Source organism: Budorcas taxicolor, chromosome 14, assembly GCF_023091745.1.
Source record: "Budorcas taxicolor isolate Tak-1 chromosome 14, Takin1.1, whole genome shotgun sequence".
NCBI classification, from domain to species: Eukaryota; Metazoa; Chordata; class Mammalia; order Artiodactyla; family Bovidae; genus Budorcas; species Budorcas taxicolor.
This window is the reverse complement of record NC_068923.1, coordinates 78,524,737-78,537,557: the sequence shown is the minus strand read 5'-3', so window position 1 is coordinate 78,537,557 and position 12,821 is coordinate 78,524,737. Positions and strand designations below refer to the sequence as shown.

At 40.5% G+C, this 12,821-nt stretch overlaps 1 protein-coding gene across 1 annotated transcript in view; it reads right to left on the bottom strand.

Annotated features, from left to right (window-relative positions):
• STK3 (serine/threonine kinase 3) overlaps positions 1-12,594 on the bottom strand; it is a 310,910-nt gene extending 298,316 nt beyond the window's left edge. The window contains exon 1 of the mRNA XM_052651953.1: positions 12,422-12,594. Coding sequence (XP_052507913.1) covers positions 12,422-12,447 — 26 coding nt within the window. The 5' untranslated portion in view covers positions 12,448-12,594. The remainder of the gene's footprint in view (positions 1-12,421) is intronic.
• Between the last annotated feature and the right edge of the window lie 227 nt (positions 12,595-12,821).

Sequence of the window (12,821 nt, the reverse complement as noted above, 5' to 3'; positions counted from 1 at the left end):
TTACAGCTGTGTCTAACAGACAAAAAAGATCAATCATCATAAGAAAGATAAATAGCTTAAATATTTCACCCACAGAAATTAAAAATAAACTACTACAAATGCAACTTTACCATATTTGTGTGTGTGTGTGGGTGTGTGTGGGTGGGTGGGTGCTCAGTTGAGTCCGACTCTTTGTGACACTGTATACTGTAGCCCTCCAGGTTCCTCTGTCCATGGGATTATCCCAGCAAGAATACTGAAGTGGGTTGCCACTTCCTCCCCCAAGAAATCTTCCCAACCCTGGGATCACACCTGTGTCTCCTGTAGCTTCTGCACTGACAGGCAGGTTCTTTACCACTGAGCCACCTAGGAAGTCCTATTTGTACACAAATATACCTCTGAAACATCAATTCAGTTTGGTAATACCATGAGTCCCCAAAATCTAAGCAATGCTCCAAAATGACAGGAATTTGTTTAACTTGGGAGTTTTGTGAAGGTTTTAAGGTAAAATCAGTTCTTTTTTGATGCAAAAAAAATTGTTATTTTCATGCTAAATTTTAGAAATTTAGGAAAGTTTGAAGAATTTTGCTCTCCTTCACTGCACAATTATTGCTTAGTAAAAAGATGATTAAGACGTACTGTGAACCCGAACCCAGAAGAGAAAAAGGTCTTTGGTAAACAGAAACTGAGCAAAGAGCATTTACTTTGAGAAAGGGAAAGCTAGTGTTAGGTCAGATCACTATTTCTAAGCTGCCGTTTAGAGACTTGGGGGGGTGGGGGGCAGGAAACAGCTATACGCAGCAACAAAGCTTCCAACACACCAAAACAGCACCCTTGACTGTTTCCATAAACTAACACTATGAACAGCTCCATGGATTTTATTATTTTTTTATGAACTAAAATTTATTTTTAAATAATATTAAGTAATCAAGAAAGCAAATGATTTGTCTCAGAAGACTGGGTCAAGTGTCCTCACTTTGAAATGAATTTCCATCAAAACTGTTTGTTTTAAAACTGTTTTAAAAATATTTTAAGAGTATAATGCTTGAAGTGATTTACTTCATTTATTTGGAAAATCTATTACATAATACATCACACTTCCCAGTAATGTTCGATACTTTAAAGTTATCACTATATCACTATTTTGGGAAACTGTTTTACATCACAGGACTTTTTTATGAACATTAACTAAAGCTGACTAATCAAGTGCTGCAAGTCTGTATATAAAGGGGTGGAGTGATCCCATTTTCTTATCTTGGCCTGGTACTTGAATTCTTTTAGAAAAAAAGACCTTGGAAATATAAATGAGACTCAAGTGTACAGAAGGAAAACTCAGTCTACCAGGAGAAGAAAATTATCAAAATACTTTCCTCTCAAGAGCTAATGAGTACATATATTTTTAAGTTTCCACTGGAATTTTTATGAAATTCCATTGTTTAATTTCATCTTTTTAAATAATTCTTAAGAATTACATAAACTATAAATTCTATTCAGAGCAATCATTTCTCTCTGATCCCTTTCTGTGATCTAGATTTCACTAATTATTAAAAATGTTTGAACAGACATTATTTAATATCATTAAAAAATGGTTACTGACTGCTATTTGATTGCAATGATGGACTAATTCACACAGCAACTTGTAAGTGCAACCTAATGTCTTTTAATATAGTAAGCAATTACATCAAAACTAATTCTTTCTATGATTATGTGACACAGTGGCAAATGTAATTTACCAGCTGTGTCACTGAAACAAATATCTCTTTTTACTTATTCAAAAGCACAATAAAACTTAACAAGAGGTGTTAATAACAAAAGTAAAAGGCAGCAACATGTGGCATTTAATATCTGGATGTGCTTCATTTTGCAATTCACCATACTACAGTCAGTTAGGGCTGGATTTATAAAGCAGCATCAAGATGCCCTTGAATTTTGTTTGTTTTTACACAGATATACTCGTATGCATACAAGACAAGATAAGCTAAAAGGCCTACCTTAAAAGTACGGCCTGAAATCTGATCAGGTCACTAGTAGTGTTATCTGTCTTAGAGTCTTTTATTTTCTTTTTCTCATTTAAGAAAAGAAGAAACTAGGTCACCTGAAACATTTAGAGGTAAGAAAAAAGTGAGGCTAGATATTAGGATAACAGTGGGTCACATGGTAACCAGACTAAGATAGGGAGAAGACAAAGGTAAAAGGTCCACTCTAAAAAGTCTCTACCACAGAAATCTGTCTACACACGTCCAATTTCTGACTCAAACTTAGAAACACAAATGCATGGTGGATATTATCCAGGAAAAAGTGTAAAACTGCCAGTGCTATCTCACATTTTTTGATAGACTAGCCCATAGTTTGAAAAAATGAGTCAGGTTTCCTATCTAGAAATAAAACTCTTATTTTAAAATAACATCATATTAGTGGTCAGGTTAGGGTCTTGAAATACCATCTCTCACTAAAAGTAGGCTTACTGTACAGGCTGATTCCAGATCTGGGACAAAAGATAAACAAGATGAGCCTTCAATGTCTTATCACAGCAGAGAGCAAAGAAGCTCTCCAAAGACCATGTGGGCCATGTTGTTGCTTAAAGGGATTGCCACTGATCAAAGATGGGACACTGAGCTGCAGCAAAAGTAAATGCAATGAATTAAATCCATCAAATATGTTTATACCCATCAGCTCACAATGGCATTTTTAAAAAAGAAAAAAAAAAGAAAGGAATAAGTCCCTTTTGGAGGAAAACAGGGACTTGATTCATTATCTTAAAAATGGGTAAACAAAGGGAAAGAATCAAGCATTTATCCTGTCTTTCCTTTACATACTATACCACTGGCTAACCAAACAGAAGCTAAGAAAAGTGACTCTCTAATAAACCATTCCAACTAATAATTGAAAACAAAATGGTATATTTTCAATTTCACCATTCTGCAACTCCCAGCAAATTAACAGAAATAAGTATTAACCATCAACAGCTGCTAACATCACAAAAAAGAGAGGCAACTACACGTTAAGTGACTCATACAGTCTTGACAACACCACTTATTATGATGCTTAAGGGACTGACTTGAGCCCTGGATCCAGACTTGAGCCCTGGATCCAGCTGCCCATCTGCAGGAAATATGGAGGACAAATAAACGTGCTGAACTGCGCTTTGAGCAAGCAATCAGCAAGATCCAGGCTGCGGGAAATAGTTCAAACAGTCTGGGTCTTCAACAGGAAAAGGAGAAGAGAAAAGATAGAGGACCAACCTAAAGAGTAAAAACACCTCATATAAAAACTATTTTTTAATTGGCAAGACTAACCTACAGTGTCCAGCAATGCACATTCAAGTTTTTACCATAAAGGTAAAGATAATGGTTACATGTGGGGAAAGGTGGCTGTGATTGGCATGGAGCACTCAGAAGGGGCTTCTCGAGAGGGTGGCAAAGCTCTGTTTCTTAACCTGACTGGTGATTATTCGGGTGCCTGCCTTATAGTAATTCGTCAAACCATACATTTGTTTTTTACTGATGTTTCATTTTGCAATAAAAGAGTGAAAGTCGCTCAGTCATGTCCGATTCTTTGCGACCCCTTGGACTCTACAGTCCATGGAATTCTCCAGGCCAGCATACTGGAGTGGGTAGCCTAAGGTTTTTCTTAAATATCAGGTCACTCGAACATTTCAGCACTTAACAAAGGCTTGATTTGTTTCCCATTCTCTAGTCTAATGCAGTGAAAACAAGAGGTTGAGGAAAGAAGTCAATGCCCATCATTTCCTCCCTACACATTTCCTCTTCTGAGGGAACCACCTAATATCAACATTTTGGGCCAAAACAGATTCACATTCCTAGGAGTTTGGAATTCCAAGGAAGCGAATATAGACAACTAACCTGTTCCTCTCCCAGTCTTTCACCATCCCCCAAGTTGTCCAAATCCAAAACCCAGGAGCCAGAATTGTTTCCTTCTTCCTTCTTCCCCACATCTGATTGACCAGTTTTTCATTTCTAACTCCAAAACATAACTTACATCGGTCCACTTCTCTTCATCTCCGGGGGCTTCACCATCTCTAACCAAGAACTACATCAATGGCCTTCTCGCTTGTTTCCCTGCTTTTATTCGCGTGTGTGTGTGTGTGTGTGTGTGTGTGTGTGTATGCACACACGCGCGCGTGTGTGTTCACTCACTCAGTCATGTCCAACTCTTTGCGACCCCATGGACTGCAGCCCACCAGGCTCCTCTGTCCATGGGATATCCCAGGCAAGAATCCTGGAGTGGGTTCCCATTTCCTTCACCAGGGACTCTTTCCCACCAAGGGATCAACTGAACCTGCCTCTCCTGCACTGCAGGCAGACTCTTTACCGCTGAGCCATCAGAGTAGATTTTATTCTTAACCCTCTACAATTCACCCTACCCAAGCAGTAAGAGTGCTCTTATAAAGACACAAACTGCTTAAAATTCCACTTAAAACCCTTTAGTGACAGCCACTATACTGACTTAAATCCAAATTCCTTTCCATGGCTTGCATCATTGAATCCCTGCCCATCTCTCTGACCTCATCTCCAACCACTTTCTCCCAGTCTACAACACAGCCACCATGGCCTTATTTCAATTCCTCCCACACACACTACACTGTAAACTCTTCCCCACCTCCAGGCCTTCTCATAGCTTTCTGCTCTGTCTGGAATACTCTGTCCAGATACTCACAGAGAGTATTTCTCAACCTCATGTTGACATAGGTAGTCCTTCAACTACCCTATTAAGCAGGTTCCACCATTTTCCTTAACAATATATACTACTTCTCTCCCTCACAGTTCAAGCTCCAACTAAAGTGTATGTTTGAGGGCAAAGATTTCATCTGTTGCATTCAACCATGTACATCTGGCATTTGAAATGTAGTTAATTAGCAATTACTAAATATATGAATAAATGAGCAAATTAATGAACTCAAGGGTGACAACCAACTGGTGCCGTGAGCAATGATGGGTGAGTAAAGAAAGTCAGTTTTTAAAAAGAAACAGGAGAATGGGGCAACCTGCCAGCAGGAAAAATAATACGGCTAGAGACAGAAGGAGTGAAGAAAATTAACTGCCTATTCTCTTTAATTTCTTCAAATATGTAAAACGTTCACCTAAATCACAAAAATAATCTGAACTTACATTCCTTTTCAATCACAGAACTCTAGGTTCCACAATTTCAGAAAACCAAAAACTCTCAAAGTGAAACATGATCTGTAACCTACATGTCCATCAACAGATGACTAGATAAAGAAAATACAGTACACATATTCAATGGAATATTACTCAGTCATAAAAAGAGTGAAATAGTGCCATTCACAGCAACATAAATGAATCTGGAGATTCTCATACTGAGTGAAGTAAGTCAGATGGAGAAAGACAAATATCATCTGATATCACTTATATGTGGAATCTTAAAAAAATGAACATATTTACAAAATAGAAATGGACTCAGGGGAAACAAACTTAAGGTTACCAAAGGGATGGAGGGGCAGATAAATCAGGAGTTTGGGATTAAAATATGCAAACTATTATATATAAACTAGGTAAACAACAAAGATCTACTGTACAGCACAGAGAACTAGACTCAGCATCTTGTAATAACCTACAGTGGAAAAGAACCTGAAAAAAATATACGTATGTGTGTGTGTGTATAACTGAATCACTTTGCTGGACACTTGAAACTAATATGACATTATAAATTAACTACACTTCAATTTTTTTAAAAAAAGACAGAGATATAGAAAGCAACGCTAAAGCAAAAAAAAAAAAAAAAAAAAGACCTGGACAGAGAATGACACTTTATATTTTGAATTAAAGAAACTATCTCATCTTTAGAAATCATATATGCTCAATGATTTCCCCAATTTTTTTGTGTGTATCAAGATACTAATACTTAAAACAACATATCCGAAAATTTTACTCCATTTTACCTCATTACTAAGATGTCTGGTATTATACAAAATCTATAGATTAATACAGGACTACATGTGCACACTAATTCAGAACCCACATACAGTACTACATGTGTACACCTATATTAATTATCACTAATGCTGACAGCTTCCTGTAATTCTCATTTTGCTACAGAGTCATGTTTTAAGATATATCTTTTGAGGTACTCTTAAGAAGTTCAAGGTAATCTGCACCTTAATTTCATGGCACGCAAGCAATGGACTTATTTTTAACTTTCATACATGTCTGTTTACATATTTGTTACTTTTATGTATGCAACTTGAGACTGCATGTAGAAAAAACAGTTGTAATAAGACATTTCAAATATACAATCTTTGTTCTATACTATAAGCTAAAAGCTTTGGAAAATTAGAGTAATCCTGACACATGAAGCAATTCAAATAAAATCATGACAAGAAGCTTGAGACAACTAAAATAGAAAATGTCTATCAGATAGTATAAATGTTCACTTTAGAAGAAAAAATCTAAAGACCTCTCTGGTAGACAGAAAGGGTGGAGCTGGTACGGAGTCAGAAATTGAGGTTATCATAATTACAGTGGGATATTTCCAGTGTACAGGGTCATTCTACATCAGAAGGCAAAAAAGCCTTTACCTTCAAGAAACCTTCATGTATTATTGTTGTTGTTTTAGTCGCTCAGTCATGTCCAACTCTCCTGAGACTCCACAGACCATAGCCCCCCAGGCTCCTCTGTCCACAGGATTTCCCAGGCAAGAATACTGGAGTGGGTTGCTATTTCCTCCTCCAGGGGATCTTTCTGACCCAGGGATTGAACCCACGTCTCATCCACTGCAGGTGGATTCTCTACCACTGAGCCACCAGGGAATATGTTCCTTTATAAACCCTGTCAGATGCCAGGCATAATCATTTTCCACTTTCCCGTACCTTAACTGGGACATAGACACAGTGTTCAAAATATAGTTGTTTTCAAATAATGGTTTCCTCTTTCTCCTTCACCTCCCTCCTTTTTGTTTTACAAAGAATAGCTCTATTGTATGTATGGCTTGTTACAATGATACCAGTCTGGATTCCTTTGGCAATGCCATCATCAAGCTTTGAAGTATCAGGAATACTGCTGGAAACGCAATTTCCTCACTGTCACAACTATATACACCAACGAAGGTTTCTCAAACTGCAGTTCACAACTGGTTAGTAGGTCATGAAAATTTGGTGGGTGGTCATGACTAGCAACTTTTCAAAGAACTAGAAAAAAACAGAAAATAGAAAAATACCAGAGAACATTACATGTAGTTCATTTCATGAAACTTCTGCTTTGGAGTTTCATCATCAATATTAAAAAATAATAATAATAATAATAATATATGATGGGCTGAAGTGACAATACCTCTAATTCTACACAGACTTTTCTGAAACTAGAAAAACTAAATTCTAAGCACTTTCCCCCTGTATAACCAAACAGGAAGTGCTCAATTTAAACCCATTATCTTTAAAGCTTTACTATTACACATTTCTGGAATGAGCACTGAAATTTTCTGGGATTATTTCAGGAAAACAAATTTCAAAACTAGCTGTGTTTAACATACATTTACCTTTTTCTTTACATCCTAACAAATTCTTCAGTGCCAATATACGCTATATCTCAGCCCCTTAAAGAACAATGCATAAATTAATCATTGCCAAGAGTTGACTAAAAGACTGAGTTTATCTCCTGTCTTAATGCACAACTGAAGTTTGCTCACCAAGAACTGCTCCAGAGGCTGTCATACTCCTCTCTAGAAAGGAAGACCCAATTGATTGTTCCCATCTATAGGGCCTAAATCCATTCTAATGGAGTTGGAGCCACCCCAAATTAACCAAGAAAAGTCAAAAGCGAGGACAAATATGCTTTGGGGCCAAGTCATTACTGTAAAGGGACACTGTTTGCTGGATTCTTTTCCCACTGAACTACTTGAACATCTCCATTTGCCCGCCACTGAAGCTGGAAGCTTTTACCAGTTTAAATCAAAGAACTCTTCTTATCTTGAGAGTACATATGCTTCAGCAGTTTTCTCATTATCCTTCCAATATTTTCACTATTTCAATCCAACTTGTCCTCTAAGTATAACCTTAATCAATGAATTTTAAACTTTAAATAACTATCAATCCTATAACCCATCAGGAACCAGGCTTATCTGGTAAAGGATTTCTCTCCGACAATGATTTTCTATCCTCTCTTTGACAAGTACCCTCCAGCAACCAGAGTTCTCATGGTCCCCACCTATCACAGAGATCCACCTCCCCTTCTATGAATGTTCTACCCGGAGAAGAGCCCATGTTTGGTCACTTCCTTCTCTACCTATCAAAACTTACCTATTCTATGTTCATTTTTCTGTCATCTAGTAGTTCCCCTAAACAGAAATCTGATAAACTCAATCTATCAAAATACTGACAATTGACAACCATTTAGTGGATTTCCCTTCCCAGTTGTTGTTCAGTCACTCTGTCGTGTCCAACTGTTTGCGACCTCATGGACTGCAGCACACCAGGCTTCCCTGTCCTTCACCATCTCCCCGAGCTTGCTCAAACTCATGTCCATTGAGTTAGTGATACATCCCTTCCCAGAGGGACTTCATTTTAATAAGGACATCTAAAGACCTCTGTGATGAGGTATTAAGGAAATCTGGGGGATCTAAAAGCCATTCTGATCCTCAAATTAGGCAAAAGATGTGGTCAGCCCTATCACTATCTTAACACGGGCCTTGTTGAGGAGAGCGAATCAATATTGCGAAGGTAAAAGGGGCCTTCCAGATCATCTAGGCACTAGTTTCTCAGACCTGGTTGTACACTGGAATCTCCAACTCCCAGAGGAGAAGAATGATACCCAAAGAAGCAACTTTCAAAGTCAGTGACAAAGCTCGGCCTAATATCAAGGCCTGATGCTATGTCAGATATATATAAACAACGGTTTATATATATATAAACTAAAAGTTTAAAGACATGTATGGGAATGACAAACATGTACGGGAATGACAAACACCCAATTCACAACAGTGACAACCCTCAAGGGGATAGGAAAGGAATGCAAATGAGAAGAGATATACTTAGGGAGCTTCAATTATATTGGGAATATTTTATTTCTAAAGCTGAGTGGTGATATGTAAGTATTTACTAAATTCATCCCCATTATCTTTTGGATGTCTAAAACTTTGTAATTAAAAAAAAGAACAATCTTAAGATTGATACTCAAATGATTATCATTATAGGAATAAAGAGAAACAGTTTAGGCTAGAAAGCACTCAAATAAGATACTTTATGAAGCAGGCTTTGAATAAAACATAGATTACTAGTAAAAAAAATAATAATAAATAACACAAACTTTTCTAAGGGAAAATCATGAACAAAGGCAAACCTGGGAGTACCCACAGCCTATAACCTAAACAAAGAACAATAGGGAGACTTTAGAAGGAAAGATTCAGCTTGCAGAAGTAACAAGGCTGGGGGTTAAGGCTGAGACCAAGCTATGGAGCTTTTGGGTACCAGTCAGCGAGTATGCCCCAATCTCCCCCCGCCTGCAAAAAAAGGAGGAGCATGACTAAAGTGATGTTTAAGCAAAAAAAAAAAAAATCAGAACTGAAGCTGTGTGCAGGATGAACTAACGCAGTGTAATATAGATCAGCAGAGGATTCCACACGAAACCAAAAGGGGAACAGAGGGAGGTGAGGCGTTGAGAACCAAGTCCTAGGGCTCTGCCTCTACTCCAAAGACAGCTCTTCTGCTGTTAAAATGTTTTGATAAGCACTGAACTACTGTGCCCAACCGGAAGGCACTGCTATAAATCAACTCTTAAGGGTCTTAAAACCATGGAATGGGGTAGTAACACTGGAAATGAAAGCGGGTGGACACAGACTTTCCGATGGAAAACTTTATATGATGTAGTGACAAACTAAATAAGATAAGGAAAGAAATGGATCCACATGAAGAAACCAAAAATGCTAAGAAGCAGCTATTGGTCATATAGACTCGATCATCAGCAACACATTTGTGACCATGTAATAATGTCTGAGCCCTAAGGAAGAGCTACTCACAGCAGAAAAGCGAAGTGGAATTCTCACAGAGATTAAAAGGAGAACAAGCAAAGGGGACAAGAAGATTATAGAAAGAGATGCTCATGGAATGCTAAGACAGCAAGCAGAGTTTCGGTTGCAAAAAGAGGCATCACTGGAGACACAGTGAGTGGGGACACAACCCTTGCAGCTCAACATTACTGAACATATTATAAAGCACTGTGCTAAGCATTCCACTGGCAGCTCCTCCACCCGACCAAGTTATTTAACCTTCCCCTGGTGGCTCAGACGGTAAAGCGTCTGTCTACAATGTGGGAGACCCGGGTTCGATCCCTGGGTCGGGAAGATCCCCTGGAGAAGGAAATGGCAATCCACTCCAGTACTATTGCCTGGAAAATCCCATGGACAGAGGAGCCTAGTAGGCTACAGTCCATGGGGTTGCAAAGAGTTGGACACGACTGAGCGACTTCACTTTGAAGTTTCATTTAATGAGGAAAATACAGACAATTAACATTACTGAACATATTATGAAGCACTGTACTGTAAGTGCTCTACATACGACCTCATTTACTCCAAAACACATTTTACAGATGAAGAAATTAAATTCAGAACTAGCACAGTAAATGGCAGAGCCAGGATTCCTATTCCTTGAGACAACGAAGTAAAAGAATGTACATACAAAATTCTTGGCAAACAGTTAAGATCTCAAAAAAAATGGTAGCTTCATTTCATTATTAGAGGGCAATCATTAAGAGGCACAACACAAAAATTCACTGTCAGTTATCTCTGTCATAGCCCTCCATGTGGTGAACCCTCTTAGTGTCCTCATCTCATAAAACAGGATTAACGTGTATAATCCAACCTATTCAATGGGGTTGCTTTAAGGATTAAACAATAGGATGGAAAAAAAAACGCTATGAAAAAAATCTAAGAGATATTCAAACATATGGGATTTGTCACATATCTTTTGTGCTTTAGAAATGCCTTCCTGGATGAACATGTCTCTCTGAAGAGGGCTAAAAATACGTCTCTTAAACGTGCAACCCACCACTTTGAAACGTGTAAGTCATCAACGGATGGTGGTACACACCACCACCCCTCCCCCAACCCCTCCAGGTTCTCTAATTCGCTCTTAGATCTACAGTGAAATTCTCATAACTTGGTGTAGAGCTCATCAATAGAGCTTCTCCTTCAATTCAGAGTCATTCAACTTGGCCTTACTGTAGGATCTCAGAGGTACCCTTAACAGTCCTTCCAAAACAAAATGGGGGGAAAACTGGTTCCAGTTGTTACAGTATTAAAACTGAGTGCCAAATCAATATTCAGAATTGGGATATTTTAAAATGCCAGAGAAGAATTTATCAAGGGCTCCAACAGCAGGTCTCTTTTGGAAACTCCCCAACAACCCCCCTTTTTCACCTGAACAGATGGTTCCCAGGCTTCAAGGCTCACATGTCTTGTCACACAATTCACAATAGCTCATGAAGTTCCTACCTTTGCAATTATTCCATATTCTTGAATATACCGCCTTTCATCTAAAGATCTCTAGCTATCAAAACTCTTTTCACTCTTCACAACAGCACTATCTGGGAGAAAGATTGGTACCCTTATTTTACAAATTGAAATGCTTTATCCAACATCAATCAACTGATTCACTCTTATGGGGGGAAATACACATTACGAATTTGTATCAATGGACAGCCTTGATTTAGCTTTTCAAGACCATTTCAACTGCTACTTTTCCAATATACCAGAGACTATTAACGAACAGTAAATACCAAAGCATCACTATTTTTACATGCTAAAAGAAAAACAAACCTATACATACACACACACACACACACACACACACACACACACACACACACCCCCATATGGGGGAGGGGTTCTAATTTAAGACTCCTACTGTCCGGCATCCATAAATAATTTTGAACTTGCAGAGTAAGGGGCGAGGAACACCTGTTAGTGCAGCATTTGCCCAGTTAAGTTTTACACACTGTCTAGCTATTAATATTTAATTTCTTGAACTGTAAATAAACAACCCGCTTTCTTAAAAAAAAAAGGTGGGGGGTGGGCAACATTCTGGAAAACATTTGACAAGAAAGCCTCGATGGTTGTACGAAGCCCAATAATTTCCTAGTTTTACGTCTCCCAGATGCTGAACCTGACACGAGGGAGAACCCCGCCCGCCCCCGGAGTCCGACCGCGGGGCGCCCGGCGCTGCCCACCGACTCTCCCCGCGCGCGCCAGGCCCGGCGGGCCGGGGGGACTCGAGGCTTGGCTTCCCCTCCAGCCCCGCCTCACCCACCAACAGGCGCGGCCCGGCGCTAGGACCCGCCTTGCGACCCCCGGCGCGCCCGGCTGGGGGCCCCGCAGTCGCGGAAAGGGGATCGCGGTCCCGCCCGGCCTAGCCGCCCCCGCCCCGCGGCCGGCGGCGCCGCCTCCCTCCTGCTCCTCGCGCCCCGCGTTCGTTTACCTCTTGGGCGCTGGCGGCTGCTCCATGGCGGCCAGGGTCAGAAGGAGGGACCAGGTGGGCGGCGAAGGCGAGAGGCGGGCAGAGTGCCGGGGCACCAGCCGGCCGAGCCAGGAGAGCCACAGCAGGAAACTCCAGGAACTCGGACCAACTTTCCCGTAACTCCGCGGCGGATCCCCCGCCCGCGGGCCGAGCGGGGCTCCTCCCGGCCCGCCCCGCCCCTCGGCCGCCGGCCCCCGCCGGGGACGGGTAGGCGGGGCCGGCCGGGGAAGGGTGGGCGGAGCCGGCCACCGGCCCTGGATGGGTGGGCGGGGCCGGCGGCGGCCCAGTGCGGTGGGCGGGGCCGGGCGCTGGGGCCGGGGCGCAGGACAGGGCCGGCCCTGGTGCAGGAGTCGGGAGGAAA